The sequence below is a fragment of the Eretmochelys imbricata genome, chromosome 1, assembly GCF_965152235.1.
Source record: "Eretmochelys imbricata isolate rEreImb1 chromosome 1, rEreImb1.hap1, whole genome shotgun sequence".
NCBI lineage: Eukaryota > Metazoa > Chordata > Testudines > Cheloniidae > Eretmochelys > Eretmochelys imbricata.
Window position 1 is genome coordinate 110305245 of NC_135572.1, and position 16312 is coordinate 110321556.

At 39.1% G+C, this 16312-nt stretch overlaps 1 protein-coding gene across 5 annotated transcripts in view; it reads left to right on the forward strand.

The window, feature by feature from the left end:
* Nucleotides 1-16312, forward strand: part of ARHGEF7 (Rho guanine nucleotide exchange factor 7) — a 191545-nt gene that overhangs the window by 171619 nt on the left and 3614 nt on the right. For 3 of the 5 annotated variants that reach the window (XM_077813551.1, XM_077813578.1, XM_077813568.1), the window contains 3 exons: nucleotides 11609-11708; nucleotides 12302-12356; nucleotides 13561-13593. In XM_077813551.1, coding sequence (XP_077669677.1) covers nucleotides 11609-11708; nucleotides 12302-12356; nucleotides 13561-13593 — 188 coding nt within the window. The remainder of the gene's footprint in view (nucleotides 1-11608; nucleotides 11709-12301; nucleotides 12357-13560; nucleotides 13594-16312) is intronic. The other 2 variants (XM_077813588.1, XM_077813559.1) reach the window with 1 other exon arrangement.

Here is a 16312-nt window from a genome sequence, read left to right on the forward strand (position 1 = left end):
TGCTTATCAGAAAAATTTCAGGGGTTTATTATTGTCCTAGTCATTTTATTGACCCTTTGTGGCAGCAAGGTACGTGGATGCACTGTGTCTAATATTAACTAGGAAAAATTGCTGAGGGAACAAATATATGGTGTATGTACTCCATGCTATATCAGACAATACCTCTGTAAACCACTTAGCTTTCATTTTTATTTTCAGTCACATAGAGGATTCACTTCCTATTTATAATGCTGAAAGCATGGGTCATTTTTTCCCCTGATTTTTTCTTTTAAAGCAGTAGTGTTCTGGTGGAATAATATTGATGTTTTTTCTGCATTGGTTAAATGCCTGTTCATTTACATAATACTACTATGTTACATATATTATGTACTGTAAATATTATGAGTTTTTGAAATAGTTGCTGCACTTAAACTTTCCTTTATCGCTCAAAATAATGCTTTTGTTACCCAGATCTGAAGATTTTATTGACTTTCTATGCACCAAAGCTTTGACAGTTTACCACCATTCATTATTGTAGCAATTAAATCGTTAACTCTCATCAGAATGATGTTATTTTATGATGATGGTCTTTAGTGCCAACATCACTGCAGAATTAAAAATCATATCTGTGTTTTCAATGTTACAGATCACTAGCTATTGTCAACTAATCAGAAATATTAATGCAAGAAACTTAAAAAATACCAGTGTGAAAATGGTGGTATTCAGTCCAAAGGTTCAGTGTTTCTATTTTTGTGGAACTTTAGTCATGCTAATAATAGTACCTTATGTTTATGCAATTCTGTAAAATATATGTGTACAGTTAGTATTATACTGAAAGAATGCAGAATCTGAATTAGAAGGTAGGTTTAAGCCATTGTCAGCTCCTTTCCATGTGGCTTAAATGGTGTTTCCATTAAATGAGTATTTAACATAAATTGACACCAAGCTATATTAATTGTGTTTTTTGCATAATCTTGCCAAAACACAGTAATGTGTATATAGTGACGTAAAACATTGACAGATCTATATATTGTGCATTTCATTTGTGAATGGGAAAAGCCATCTTTAGTAGGTGACTGACTTTTGAAAATACAAACTGGATGTATATCTAAATGTTGCATTGTATTGTACAGTATGCCTATTATTGTTTGTGGTTGCATATAGCAATTAAGTGTTTTGTTTTATAAAAAAAAAAAAAGGACATCTGTTATGTACAGTTGAAATAAATTTTGCATTTGCTAGCCTGTGACTAATATTTAATCATTATACAGGGGAAAGGACAGCATTACTTACAATTTCACATTTGTTTGGCTTTTCTGAAAGTAGCATAATAAAATGAAAGCCAAATTCTACAATAAGAGAACCAACCTGCTTTAGTGAAGGTGTTCATGTATGATTTGTGTGTAATGTAATCTAGTTAGTCTAATGTAATCCATCATAGTACAAGTTATTCTGTGTCCTGCTGGGTTTTTTTTCTTATTTTAAAACTTTCCATCTCTAGAGATATTGTCATCTACAGAACATGTTTCCCATTTCCATTTATGGAAATAGTGTTTCCCCCCTTAATATGAGAAAACTTAAATTGATTTTTGTCAATTTATCCTTGGTAGCGGAACAGGCAAAGCAGTCGCTCAGGAGAAAATTGGATCAATTTATAAAAGATTGAATAAAATATGCAGAGGGCCTAGTACACAAGAACAAACAGTACAAATTAGTACATATATCTGTGGTCTTAAAGTTTTGCTACTAATGTAGCAATTCTTTTCTAGCCCCGCGGCCATCTAACTGAACGGTGAGCATAATCTTTTCTGATGAACATCTGTATCAATTAGGGAAATGTGGGCAATTCTGTATCTAAAGTAAGTATTCTTTGTATATCCTTTAAAATTTTTTCTTAGGGCTCTTCATACTGTCATTATTCCAAAAGTAGAAAGCCCCTTATTTAGTATTACTCCATTCATATACGCCAGCTGTGCGTCCTGTTATTTTTTCCAAGGATTTACTTGTGTCTATAAACTCTTTAAAATTGCTCCAAAAAATGACTGAATTTGACATATTGGCATACAAATAAAATGATGGATTTTTAGTTCCCAGCCCTACAAACTCACCCTGAGATCGGAAAGTCTTGCTAGGTTCTTTCCTACTGATGTATAACCACCAGCAACAAAGTTTCGTCAGATCAGCTTCTGTCTTTAGCTAATAACTGCACCTGTGCAGCCCCTTTGTACTTAAGCATATCTTTGCAACCTAGTGGTTTTCAATAGTATTTGATACATTAGACTTAGGGCAAAATTTTGCTCTGCAGTTGGAACCTGGTTAACAATTCCGTTGATGCACAAGAAAGCACAGAATACCGCTCACTCTTCTTTAGATTTGTACGGGCTAACAGGAATAAAAAGTAGCAAAAACATATTCTGAAAACACACGCGGCCTAGAGGTACCATGTTTAAGGTTCTTCACAGTAGAACACTCTCTGTAAAGTTTGTTCAATGGGCAACTGGGTACCTGATTTGGCAGCAGTATCCATCTGTGTTAATTATTAGAATGTGAATAATGCAATGAAAAGTTGAACATTTAAAGTATGCACAGGTCTAGTTTGCACGTGAATATGCCACAAGTGTACATCCAAATGGCCAGTTAGATACCTAACTAGTAGGGCTGTCAAGCGATTAAAAAAATGAATTGCGATTAATCATACTGTTAATAATAGAATACCATTTATTGAAATATTTGGATGTTTTCTACATTTTCAAATACATTGATTTTCAGTTACAACACAATACCAAGTTACAGTGCTCACTTCATATTATTTTTTATTACAAATATTTGCACTGTGGAAAAGATAATAGAGAGTATTTCAGTTCACCTCATACAAGTACTGTAGTGCAATCTCTTTATCGTGAAAGTGCAACTTACAAATGTAGAATTTTTTTAACATAACTGCATTCAAAAATAAAACAATGTAAAACTGTAGACAGTGTTTCTCAAGCTTTTGATGCTGGCTACCCCAGTTGGACTTAAAAAAAATCATGACCCCACCCACTAGAAAAAAAAATCGTGATCCCCCTACATTTAGCCTCTTGGGGCACAGGCCTTCGGCCCCCCTCGGGCTGTGAGCCTTCGGCCCCGCTGACTCTGAAGTCCAATTAACACATTAAAAAAATTTACGCGTTAATCATGCTGTCACTTAATCCTTAATTGACAGGCCTAATGCAAGGTGAAAGGTCATGGGGACTTAATAGTTGGAAGTAATGAAGGAGTGTTTTGGTTGATGACTATGAGCTGCCAATGTGATGCAGCTGTGAAAAAGGCTAATTCAGTCCTAGCATGCATCAGGCAAAGTATTTCCAGTAGAGACAGGGAAGTGTTATTACCATTGTACAAGGCTCTGATGAAACCTCATCTGGAATACTGGGTGCAATTCTGGTCTCCCATGTTTAACAAAGACGATTTCAAACTGGAACAGGTTCAGAGAAGGGCTGCTAGGATGATCAAAGGAATGGAGAAATTACCTTACAAGAGGAGACTTAAGGACTTTGGCTGATTTAGCCTAACTAAACAAAGGCTGAGGGGTGATATGATTGTTCTGTATAAATATATCAGTGAGAGAGATGTGCTATTTAAGTTAAGAGCCAGTGGTTGTACAAGAACAAATGGATATAAACTGGCCATCAACAAGTTTATGCTTGAAGTTAGATGAAAGTTTCTGACCATCAGAGAAGAGAAGTTCTGGAACAGCCTTCCAAGGGGAACAGTGGAGGCAAAAAGAGTACTTCTTTCAAAACTGAGCTTGATAAGTAGGGCTATCAAGAGATTTTAAAAAAATTAGTCTTGATTAATCACAGTTTTGATTGCACCGGATAAAAAAATAGTTATATGTAGCTATTGCAGGGATAAGTTCCAGTACTATCGAAGGGTTCAGAGTAGCAGCCGTGTTAGTCTGTATCCGCAAAAAGAAAAGGAGTACTTCTGGCACCTTAGAGACTAACCAATTTATTTGAGCATAAGCTTTCGTGAGCTACAGCTCACTTCATCGGAAAGCTTATGCTCAAATAAATGTAGAAATACTATAAATCCTATAGAAATACTTCAGTACCACCTACATGCGAAACATGCTTTTGCCTCCAGATCTTGTGCTACAGATAACCCACCAACAGCAAATGAATCCCACCAGCCATAACAGAGTACGCTTACAGAGTGTGTTTGATCCAGGGGCTTGTATGATCCTGAAAGTACAACAGCTTAACCAATGCTATTGCAAAGTGGATAGCTATGAACTGCAGATCACTCGACATTGTAAACGACAGAAGGCTGAGAGATGTTATTCAAATTGCATCTTCCAGTCAGTCATACACCTTGCCCTCCGGAGAAGCCATTGCATCATGAATACATGACCCATATTACAACGAGAAGACCATAAAGTTGAAGCTTCTGAAAAATGCCCTAGTTGACTAGGTGACTGGTGATCACTGGACATCCTTGAGCAATCACAGCTATCTTGGAGTCACAGCACACTGGATGGACACTGCAGTCATTTGCTTTAACAGTAACGCATACTGAAGAGAGACATTATTCTGAAACATATGTAGAGCGTTTCTTGGATGTTGGGAAATAATGGAATATTCAAGAACAGGTAACAATCAGTACTAACAGTGTGATCAAAACTGTCATTAATTTTTTTAATTGCAATTAATTTGTTTTGAGTTTAATCGCTGAGTTAACTGCAATTAATCGACAGCCCTATTAACTAGCCATTAGTGTGTGTGTACACCTGATTTACACATATGCACTTGTGGAATTTGAACTCCAAACTCGACCTTGAAACTCAAGCCCGTCAATCCTATTAGTAGATATTTTTAAAATAATTTCTTACAATAGAAAATGATTTGCCATTCTATTAAAAATCAGATTTTTGTAGAAAGAGATATAGAAAGCAAGAATGTCTGGCATTAATGTGAAAACTGTGCAGTTACAAAAGTTTTAGATCAGTGTAAAAGTCTGCCCCCTCACCACTTATTTTTGCCATTGAAAATATGAAAAGCTAAAGACAGAACGAAATCTGTACAAGTTGTTTAGTCCAGTCATCACTGATACTCCCAGTTACTGTAATTAACAGCTGTTAAACTGTAGTGTATATAGAGTATTTGTTTCTTAATAGTTTTTTAAAAAACAATTTTATTTAAACCAGTCCAAGGTCTGAATCTAGGAAAAGGCCTAATATGTGGTTATTACAAAAGTTTACCTTTTGTTTTCTCCCTTTCACTTTCCTTTTAAAATATAATTAGTTATGTTTGCATTTATCCAGATACCCTCATATAGTGTGCCTCATGTCAGATTTAAAACCAACCATCAGACATCTCTGAGGCAGCTCCTGTGCAGGCAATAGAGCTGCATCATATATCAATGTGTTCTTGCATGTGTCATTTTGTAGTCCACCCCAATCCCATTAAAAATAGGTGCAGTTGGACGCCAGGGAGAACTTTGGTGGATTCCAGTCTACATTCTGGCTTTCCTTTGGAGTTGTGCTAAGCAGGGTCATGAGTCTTGTCTGGTCTAAAAATGCTGGTTTTAGAGTGAGATCAACTGGCCATTTTTGTCATGTGAATGTCTTAGTGGCTCTTAATATAAGTGGCCATAGGTTGTTGCTTGATGAATGTTCCAGATGTGTCTGAAACTGCCCTCCCATGTGAATAATCCATGCCTAGAAGATGTCAGTCAGTGTTGACTAAAAGCACTGTGATCACTGAGGGATCTGATATGTGCATTCTGCAAGTATATATATTTTCCTTTCCCGTGTTAACAGAGTGTGTATCTGAAATCTCTTAATACTGCATAGAGTACCAAGTATGAGCTGATGTACAGATGGATTTCTCTTACCCTGTGGATCCTACAAGTTCAGCCTGTGCCTTGGAGGATATTGCTAGAAGGAAGCATCAGAGCTGCTTCATCCTCATCCCTGGGAAAACAGAAGTCTTGCTGCTGGGTAGAAACTTGTGTCTCTGCTTGTTGATAGAGGTTGTGTGTGTTTGGATGTAGTGAATTGAGTTCATAAACCTGGCATAACTTTCAGCTCTGCATTTTCTGTGTCAGGCAGTGTTGGGCTTTTTTCAGTTGTACAGTTTTGCATCGTGTATGCAAATTTTATTTTGTGACAATCCATCTCAATTTTATTTTGTGACAATCATCTCAGTAGTAAAACATGCCATCCTGACATGCACCTTAATTGTAATTCGTTCACAGGAAGGGTAGGGCAGCTTCACCATGTACAACTTGTTCAGAATGCAATAACATGTTTGCTCGGACGTTTTAAACAACATGATTATATTATACTCCTGAGAGAATTCTGCACCAAAATATAAAAAATTCTGCACACAATATTTTAAAATTCTGCAAAATTCTACAAGTTTTATTTGTTAATAAATAATTGCAGAGGCTCCAGCATGGCAGTGGGAAGCACAGGCCACTAGCTGCATGAAGGTGGGAGATCATCCTGCAGCCTCCCCACCATCCACCCTGGGGACACCAACTCAGTGGTGAGGCTGCACCTAAACCTGACACAGCACAAGGCCTGGGCCTGCCGCAGAAATACCCTGGGGCCTTGGCGCAGAGGGCCAAGCACATCAGGTGTGGGCAGGCAGGCTCAATCAGGCAGGATCCAAGTGTGGAGGGGCTCAGTGTGGGGGGAATCCAGGTGTGGTGTGAGAGGATTCTGTGTGGGACAATCTGGGTGCAGGCAGCTCAGTGGGGGATCTAAGTGTAGGGGGATCTGGAGGCTCGTTGCAGGGAAGGTTCCAAGTGCAAGGGCAATGGGACTGTGCAGGGGCTTCCAGGTGAAAGTGTTTTGGCGCTCAGCGGAGGGGTCTGGGTGTGGAGGTCTCAGCAGGGGGGGTCTGGGTGCTGGGGGAGTGGAGCTTGGTGGGGTGGGAGTCTGGGCACAGCTAATTGGGGGTCAGTGGCGTGGGGGTCTGGACGTGGAGGCTCAGGGTGGTGCAGGGGGGTGGGGCAAGTCAGGGTGGGGGGTTGAGTGAAGGGAGCTCAGTGGGAGATGGTCTGGCTGCAGGCGGCTCCAGGTGCAGGGGTTGAGGTTCAATGGGGTAGGGTTCGGGTATGGAGGGCTAGGGGGTTCTGGGTATACAGGATTAGGCTTGGTGGGAGTGTCTGGGTATGGGACGTCCGCATGCATGGGGGTTGGGCGGATGGGGGAATCAGCTCCCCATACAGTGACCCCTTCCCCCACAGTTGAGGAGCATTGGGGGCAGGAAGCAGGGGAGGATGCTGAGCTTCCTGCAACTGGGGGAGGTTTCTTGGGGGTGGGTCTGACACAGCCCCAGTTACTCCTTGCAGGGGAAGAGAAAGTCCCATCCTCTCCTGCCTCCTGCCCAGCCGGGACTAGCAGCTGATCCCAGCCTAGGGAAGGAGCCACTGGCTGGGGTGTCCCTAACTCTGCAGTCATTTACCTCTCTGCCGGCGGTCTGAGTGCCTGAAATGATGTACCTGCATAGCTAGGGAGTGGTGTGTGACTACTCTTGCAGCTTCCCTTTGTTTCCCTGTCAGAAACTCATTTTTCTGCGGGGAAGCAAAGAAATCTGAGGGGGACATGAATTCTGTGCATGTGCCGTGGTGCAGAAATTCCCCCAGGAGTAATATTACAAGTTTCTTGCACTTTTGCAGTGCTGCCAAATAATGTTTGGATTGATTTTTCTTTATTTAAATTGGTATTTTGGAGCTTTAAGAACCAAAATAGTGTAGGCCTAGCTATGTTGTAGATCTTTGTCTGAATGTATACCTGACTATGAAACTACTGTCCTTTTAGGAATATCACTAATCTCATCTCAGGTCAGCAGGCCATTGTGGGAGGGTCCCAGTTATTACTATGTTTTAAAGAATGAAAATAACAGGTTACTGCTATTGTAGATTCTGTCCTTAAAGTTGAAAAGACTTGGGATGAGATTCTTTGTTGTGCCTCTAAGAGGTGAAGCACAGGGGGTAGTTTAAAGCCACATTTGCACCCTTTTGATCCTTTCTTCATTTCTCTGGGAGCTGGAGAGACCCTTGGTGTAATTTGAACAGGCCTTCTGAGTCTGCTATGTAGGTGCAGCACCGCTGCAGTCTTACAATACTGCATGCTTCAGCCCAGCCTCACCCAACACACCCCTTCTGTCCCCAGTCTCACTCCATAGGCATGCCCCCTATGCCGTAGCTTGCAAGGAGGTCATCTGAAAACAGTCTTGTGGCTGTCTTCTGCATAAAGGGACTGGAGAGGGCTGAGGATTTATTCACTCTTGGTCTTTGAGATTTTCAAAGCCCTTCAGGAGATTTAGCCACACACCTTCCATTAGCAAAGTTAGATTTTCTGGTTGAGATGAAAACTTATTTCAAATGCAAATTTACAAGTAAATATAGCAAAGTCAATATGGTTTCTCTTTTAAAATAACAAAGATGGTATAGAAAAGAATCATCAGAGCAATAAAACAGTTTAATAGAGATTTGCATTTTTCTGTTGTCCGTTATCGCATCAAATCTGTACTTTCTGCAAGTACTGTATAAGTTGCTCCACTAAGATGTTTTTACTACAGGCTGAAAAATGCTATATGTTTCCTCGTACCTCTGTTAATATTCTATCAGCAGGTGTTTGTGAAGTGCAAATAGAATATGACAGGCTGAAATACAAAATTACTTTTTTTCATAGGAACAAGATAAACACATCTATCTGAGGACAGAGCAGTGAGAGTCGTATGGTGGCAACAATAAAAAAAACAATTACAACATTAGGAAGCTTGTCAATGCAATAAGAATGACAATGAAGCTCTTGATGTTCTCACTTCATCATTATTATACACTCTGGCCCACAAAAGACCAGTGACATAGTTTATCTTTCTCATAACTGGTATGCGCGCGTGCGTACAGTGTTTATTCATGTGAACATTTTCTTTTTTATAAAATGTGATTAAATTTTACTTCAGCTTTCTACACCCCAGTATCACAAGATATTTTCTGTGCGGTCTGTTTCAATTTTAATATACGTATACACATATATATGCAGATATGGTTATATATGATTAATATATCGTGTGTGTGTGTAGATTATACATAGATTAGATATGGTAATTGTGAAATAGCTTTACATTTGTAACATTTTCTGGGTTTAACTATCTTTCTCCCCGTGCCATCCCCACCCCTCCAAAGGCCCGATATCACTGTGTCCTTATTTCCAGCACAGAGACTTGGATGCAGCTCTATCTAGAGAGAAATGCTTCATTTCTTCAATTAGGTAAAGGGAGTCACTGGAGAGAAATACAAGACATTCCTCTTTCCCAAGTAAAGACCACCCTCTGCCCCTGCTCCCTTGGGGTGCTCAAAACTGAGTCTCGGACCCAAACTCCGATGTTGCTAGATCATTAGTCTAGCCCAGGGATCAGCAACCTTTGGCACGCAGCCTGTCAGGGAAATCCACTGGCGGGCCGGGACAGTTTGTTTACCTGCAGTATCCGCAGGTTTGGCCGATTGCAGCTCCCACTGGCTGCGGTTTGCCATTCCAGGCCAATGGGGGCTGCGGGAAGCAGTGGCCAGCACATCCCTCGGCCCATGCCGCTTCCCGCGGCCAGTGGGAGCTGCGATCGGCCAAACCTGTGGACGCTGCAGGTAAACAAACCGGCCCGGCCTGCCAGCGGATTTCCCTGACAAGCCGCGTGCCAAAGGTTGCCGGTCCCTGTGCTAGCCTCTTAAAATAATTTTATCTCATTGCTCCACAATAGCCTGACATGTCACAACTAGCCTGGCCTACCTCAAGCAGTTCCCCAGCTTATTAGTCATTAATAAGCACAAGACGACAATTTTTGCATCAGTCAGAATTATGATGGACAGTGCCAATAGAGAAATTTCTTTCAACACATATGCAGAGCTCTGCTGTGCCTATGTTTCTAGTCACTCCTTCCTTGCAAAATTATGATTTTTCACATTATATAACAGCATGAGTTAATTTTAAAACAGTATTTGACCCTTTTTTATTATATAAGATTTATGGTTGTTTAGGACCAGATTCTGCTCTCAGATCCTTTTCTCATGATCGTTATTGTATAGCGATGTGAATCTACCGTTAGATCTTCAGGGCCTACCGAAGGACTGTTCCCACTGATTTAACTGATTGCCCTCATGTACTGAAAAGTAGTTTGAGCTTTTCTGTATCAGTAAGCAGGGGTTTATTTTTCTCCTGTTGGCTTATCTGTTCTCAGAACGTATGACTGCAGTGGTTTGATAGTTCATGTCTTTCATTGGGCTCACGTTCTTCAACATGATTTTCCCTGTGTTCAGAGATTATAGCATTTTGTTACCATCTGTGAAGCAAAGGCAATATTATAATGAAGCAGCTGGTCATCAAGAATGAACAAATTTCCACGAACAGAAATGCTCCCCACAATACGCATTTATTGGGTGTAAATTGAAATCATGCTAAAATTAATACATTCCTGGTTAGAGGAAGACCATGATAATGAGTGGGTATTGTCTATAATTTCAAAGTTGACATTTTGGGTAAATATACAACAGCTCCAAAGCTTTATCAGCTTTATTTAACTAAATATGTAATCCTAAACAAATGCTTAGGAAGCATTTTATTTACAAACCTTTTTGAAAAATGCTAGTAATTTGTTGCAGCCTAATTAACTATCATTTCTAGAACAGTTTGCTTCATGAAAGACACATGCCTTCAAAGCAGTGCAGTATCTGTTCAGAGCCACCTGTTTCACAATTTACACTAATTATCTTAGAGAGACATCATTTTGGAATGATAATAAAAATGTACATTGTAAAATGGTGCTGAAGGAGATGTGTTTTGAGATTGTTGTGAAATCATTTTTTCCCTTATAGTTTATGGTTTTTATATTTTTTTAACTGTGTACTTTGTATAATGATTTTAATAATGTAATGTGTCAATTTTATATGAGTAAAAAAGCACCATCTTTATTTATGTATATACAAATAGCATCATTTATAAACTTCTCAGATGTATAAAGAATAGCCTGCTTTCTGGAAAAAAAAATTTTCAATTTATTTATTTATTTATTTATTTGCTACTCCCACTCCTATGTGACTAATTTCATTTGTGCCCTGAAACTGCAATTTCAGCGTTTGATCTCACGTTTACTGCTTCTCACTGGTGTAGCTATTGACTTTGCTGGAGTGACTCTTGATTTATACTGGTGTAAATAAGTTCAGAATTAGCCCTAAAGGCTTGACTGCAATTTGTTTATATACGCACACAAAACTCTCATTTACCTCACTGTGGTGAATCCACATGACTCTTATAAATTCAAAGAGACAGATATTTTACTATGCCTTGATCTCTGGACAGCATCACCACTGACAACACCGGGGAATTCCACCAACAACAAAAAGGGAAAAAATGGGTCAGATTTTTTTTAAAAAAAATTCCAGAGTCTACAGAAAAACATTGTTAAAGAAGTAAAGGATATAAGTCAATAGCTGTGTGTTCATGAGAAAAACAATTTAAAGCAAATACTTGGTTCATAAAAGTGTGTCATGCATTATAGAAATGAAACAATAATCTCTTGAAAGTGCTCTGGTGTTGTGTGCATGCTATTCATTTTGTAATTTTTTTTTTTTGTAATAGGTTCCCGTAAAGAGTCTGCTCCCCAAGTGCTGCTTCCAGAGGAAGAGAAAATTATTGTAGAAGAAACAAAAAGTAATGGTCAGACTGTGATCGAAGAAAAGTAAGAAAATGTCTACATTTAAAACAGTAAATTTCACACTTGCACAAAAGTAATTTGTTGATAGACTTGGCTTGTGAAGTTGTTTTTCAGTTTATTCTGTAACAGTAGATTTAACAGCAGTTGTGATATAGTGGAGGTTTTTTCGCTGGTTATTCAGAGCGTACCTACCAGCTGAAAATCGATCAATTTTGTTGCTGAATGATGTAGTCTTTCCTTTAGCGTCAACTTGCACGCTTCTTTTTAACTGTGTATTTAGTATTTATTTTACAGTGTATATAACTTAATTTACTAGGCATGCATGGTGTTTTAGAGACAAATAAAGTGACCCCAGTTATGCTAGATGTTACAAATATGATGATCGGTCCTTTTTCTAAGGAGTTGACTGGCTGGTTATGTCTTAATAAGAATGTATAACATTACGCAAAGGGTCGGGGAAGCTATAGGCGCTAGCAGGCTCTTTTGCTTAATGATTTTTCATTTTTCATGTGTTGGATTTTATTTCGTGGTACTTGATGCCTTGTAATAATATATAAATCTGTTAATTCATTTACACTTTATGAACAATAGTAATGGATCTTAATCTTCTGTTTTAGAAGCCTTGTTGACACAGTATATGCATTAAAGGATGAAGTACAGGAATTAAGACAGGTTGGTAAATAATGCATACTGTATTTTATCAACACTTGTGGATGGCGGGGGAGTGTGCAGATTGTGCAGTTGTAGCAAATAATTATTGAAGTTAGTAGGGTTATGTTTTTTTCAGTAGCAGGGTTAGGACTAGATTCAGAATCTTCAGCTTTTTGTCCAAAAAAGGAGGTCTATCCCAGTTGAATAAAAAAAAAAGGAGCTTAGAAACTGAGGGCAGATAATACAAAACAAAAACATAAACCCAGGAGAAAGGAGTTAAGTATATTATCTCCGTGAGTTGACTAAGTGAAACGTGTCCTGTTTTCAAACTGCACTAAATTGTGACATGTTGGGCAGAAATTTAAAATACTATAAAAGTTTACCATATCAGCTGAAAAATAGAAAAAGCCAAAGATACTGGGACTCAGACTATAATAACCTCAGTGGTTTAAATATGTCTGATTCTATTTAGGCCTTAATCCCTTCTCCAGTTCCCCCCTTCCTCTCCCCTCCCCCCCAGGTACTTGAGCACCTCCTTTTGATCAATTCTTATATTTTCTCATTTCAGGAGATGAAGAGCCATTTTCCTTTCCTTTCCCTCACTTATTGTCATGTGGCCGCAATTCAAAAATCATTCATGCCACAAGTTAGCTCAGATATTATTTTATCACCTAGGTGAGACATCTTGCAGAATTCCCCTTGAGAAACTAGCATGGAACTTGCAACTAGAGCTGTCTAAATAACTGATTTTTGTTTGTTTGTTTGTTGGCCATTCAAAAAAATGAAAAGAAAATTAAAATTAGCTTTGGGTCAACCCAAAACTAAAATTTTTCAAAATTTTCAGTGATCCAAACAGTTGAAAAAATTTCAGGTTAAACAAAATACTTAGTTTGACCTGAAACAAAATGTTTGGTTTCTTTATTGAGCTTTAAAAACTTTTAAAAATAAATTGATGTAAATTTCTAAACAAAAAATAATTTAGAATAAAAATGTTTCATTTAGTAAATGTCAAAAGGAAAAATTCCACCTCCTTCCCCCTCCCCCAGAATTTTTGGGGAAGGTTTCTCCCCCCAAAATTTGGTAAATGGAACACAAATTCGCAAAATGTTTTGATTGATCTGATTCTGCAAATTTTTTTGGCCAAAAAAAAAAAAAATTAAAAAAAAATAAGAAATTTTCGGACATAAGATTTCACCCAGGTATACTTGTAACTGCTTTCTTTCAGTGCGGGTCCATATTTTCAGAGCTTCACCTACAGGTAAGAAGGCATATGGAAACTTCATAAGAACAGGGAAGAGTTCTTTGGTACAGAATAAAGTCTGTTCAGACTCGGTGAGGCCCTGATCTGTGATTGGGGACCCAACCTGCTACCACAGTATGAGTACTAAATAATACCCATAGCGTAAGCAAGTGAATAGTCCCACTGCCAGACCACTCACTTGCTTTAGTCCTTTGCTAAAACAAGGCTTTTAATTGTGTACACGTTCCTTATATAGCAGATAACCCAGGTTAGCACTGATCTTGATTGTATTACTGGAAAAAATGTTCATGTAGATGTATTTGTATCTGTTGTGTACCTGCCGTGGTCTTTGGGCTGTTCCAATCCTCCTCTCTGTAACTTACGAGTCAGCCCACACTTTCAGGGTCACAAGGTCTTTTATTGTTTGGGGTAAGCATAGAATCTCTAGGTTCTTAAAAAATCTTGATTGGCTGTGCCTGCCTAAAGGAAACTAGATGTATAATAAAAGTATTGCAAGAATATGCTTATCAATTTCTGGTCATTCTCAAGAATCAAAGACTGTCACTCTATCTTTGCTAGACTGTAATGGATAGAACTGTCTACGCCAGACCTTGGAACTTACTTAAATCCATAGTTGCCTTCCGCTGCCATTTGCTAGGAGGGCCTGGTGCAATTTATCTAGTCTCCTAGTCAGACACATTGTCGCTGGAGATGTTAAAAATGCAACCAACACACAGAATCAGTTCGATTTGCGAAGTCCCAACTGTTGTTCTCTGCTTCTGCACATCTGCATTCCTGAATGTGCGGGTGGGTAAAAAAGCCATTAAATTAGTCCCTTTTCCCTATATGTAAAGTAGTTAAGTGATCTTCGCTTCCACAGCTAGAGACTATTAGATGAAATCTCCCTTCCGTTGTACCACAAAACACCCAGCCGATCCAATTATATACATATAAATATGAATCCGTATTCTCTCTCTCTCAAAATTTTTGTTCCAGAACCAATGAAATAGTCACAATCCATATGTCCCCATAAATATCACAATTGCTGCATAAAATAAAATGTATGGGGGGTTTTGTATTGATTTCAACATATAAAGAATGCCTATCCCAGGCTCTAGGTACCTTTGATGGACCATTACAAACACAATTCAGTTAAGACAAAAGCAGCAAAAGTAAACTAGCAGCATTTCTTTGCACCAAAGCAGCCAGTCCGCAAAACAAAAATGCCTCACATTAACTCCTGCAGAATTCTCAATGCCCCGAGATAAAAATCTGCATCCTCACCTGATCCAAACATTACCGCTGCACCCCAGGCCTCTCCAAATAGATGGACTTTTCAGATAGGCCAGGATTGTTAACCATTGGACGATTTCTGACTAATGGGGAGAGTGAATTCCAAAGTCCAGGGGCCCACATGGAGAACACCCTGCTAATGTTTTCCTCTCTCACACACCTTGGGGGCGCCATCTTGAAGGCCCCTACTGAGGCAGTGTCACATAGGGAGTGGGGTGATCTCTAAGCGAGGCAAGTCCCAGGCAACGTAGGGCTTTATAGGTAGGAATCAAGAATTTAAACTTCATCTGAAAACCCACAGGCAGCCAATGTGGATTCCAGACCACTGGTTTCATGTCCTCATGGTGAGGCACACCACTTAAGAAGTGAGTGCCACCCTCCTTACCACCTTCGGTTTCTAAGCTATTTCAGACCGTAGCACCAAGCAGAGCATACTACTTCTAGTCCAGTCTTGAAGTGACAAAAGATAGAAGTGTGGTCTGTGTCTGAGAGAAAAGATTTCACTCCCAACCTGATGCAGATGGGGGGAGGGGGGTGGAGAAGCAGTTACTGCTTACTGCCACTATATAATCATCTGATAGATGCTGAGAGTCTAGTGAGATGTCCAGATTACAAATCTGAATGACAAACAGCAGGCACACACCCTCAGTCTTGGGGGCTTTAATGTAATCCATGTTGTATCCTCTGGTTGCTTCCCCCAGCCCCTACCAATATCACCTCAGTCTCCACTGGATTGTATAATGTAAGCATTAGTAGCGTTCAGTTGGTAGCACCCTTACTTACGGCCCCAAAGGTTGTGGGCTGGAGTTTCAAACACAGGGCAAAATGTTGGGACTTGGACTCACAATCAAGTGATGAAACTGGAATTAGAGGAGCTGTCTTTCAGGTAATACCTCAGGCCTCTTTGTTTGACTGGTGGCTGTCTAGCTGAAAGTGAAGTCACAGAGCATGTGTCAGAAAGAATGATAGTTAATATCAGTGTCCTGACCAATAAAGCAATTTAGATTTCTCAATAAAGCAAAATAAAGCTTGTGTGAGCTCTAGAGTAGTGTTTTAGGTTTGTGAAACTTATTTCAGTGTGTAGAGTTCAGTGTCAAGAACTTTGAAATACCAGAAGGTATAAGTGGTTCTTATAAGGTTTTTCATTCTAATCTTTTTAGTTCATTCTCTTTCTGTGTTGTTACAAATATTTTCCATAGTAGTTATTTATGTGCGTAAACTCTCACAAGAGACTTTAAAACTGTTTTCCATTTGTGGCTTGTTTCCAATAACAACTATGTATATGAGAGAGAAGCATTTTAGTTTCCATTAGGCATTTCTGCTTCACTGTACCAAGTAATTGTGTAAGTAACATTTGAATATTGAATAAGTATAACACAAAATAGCTGCATCAGACAGCAAAATCTGAAATAGACGTTTATTTAAAAGAGCCCTCACTGCCCTT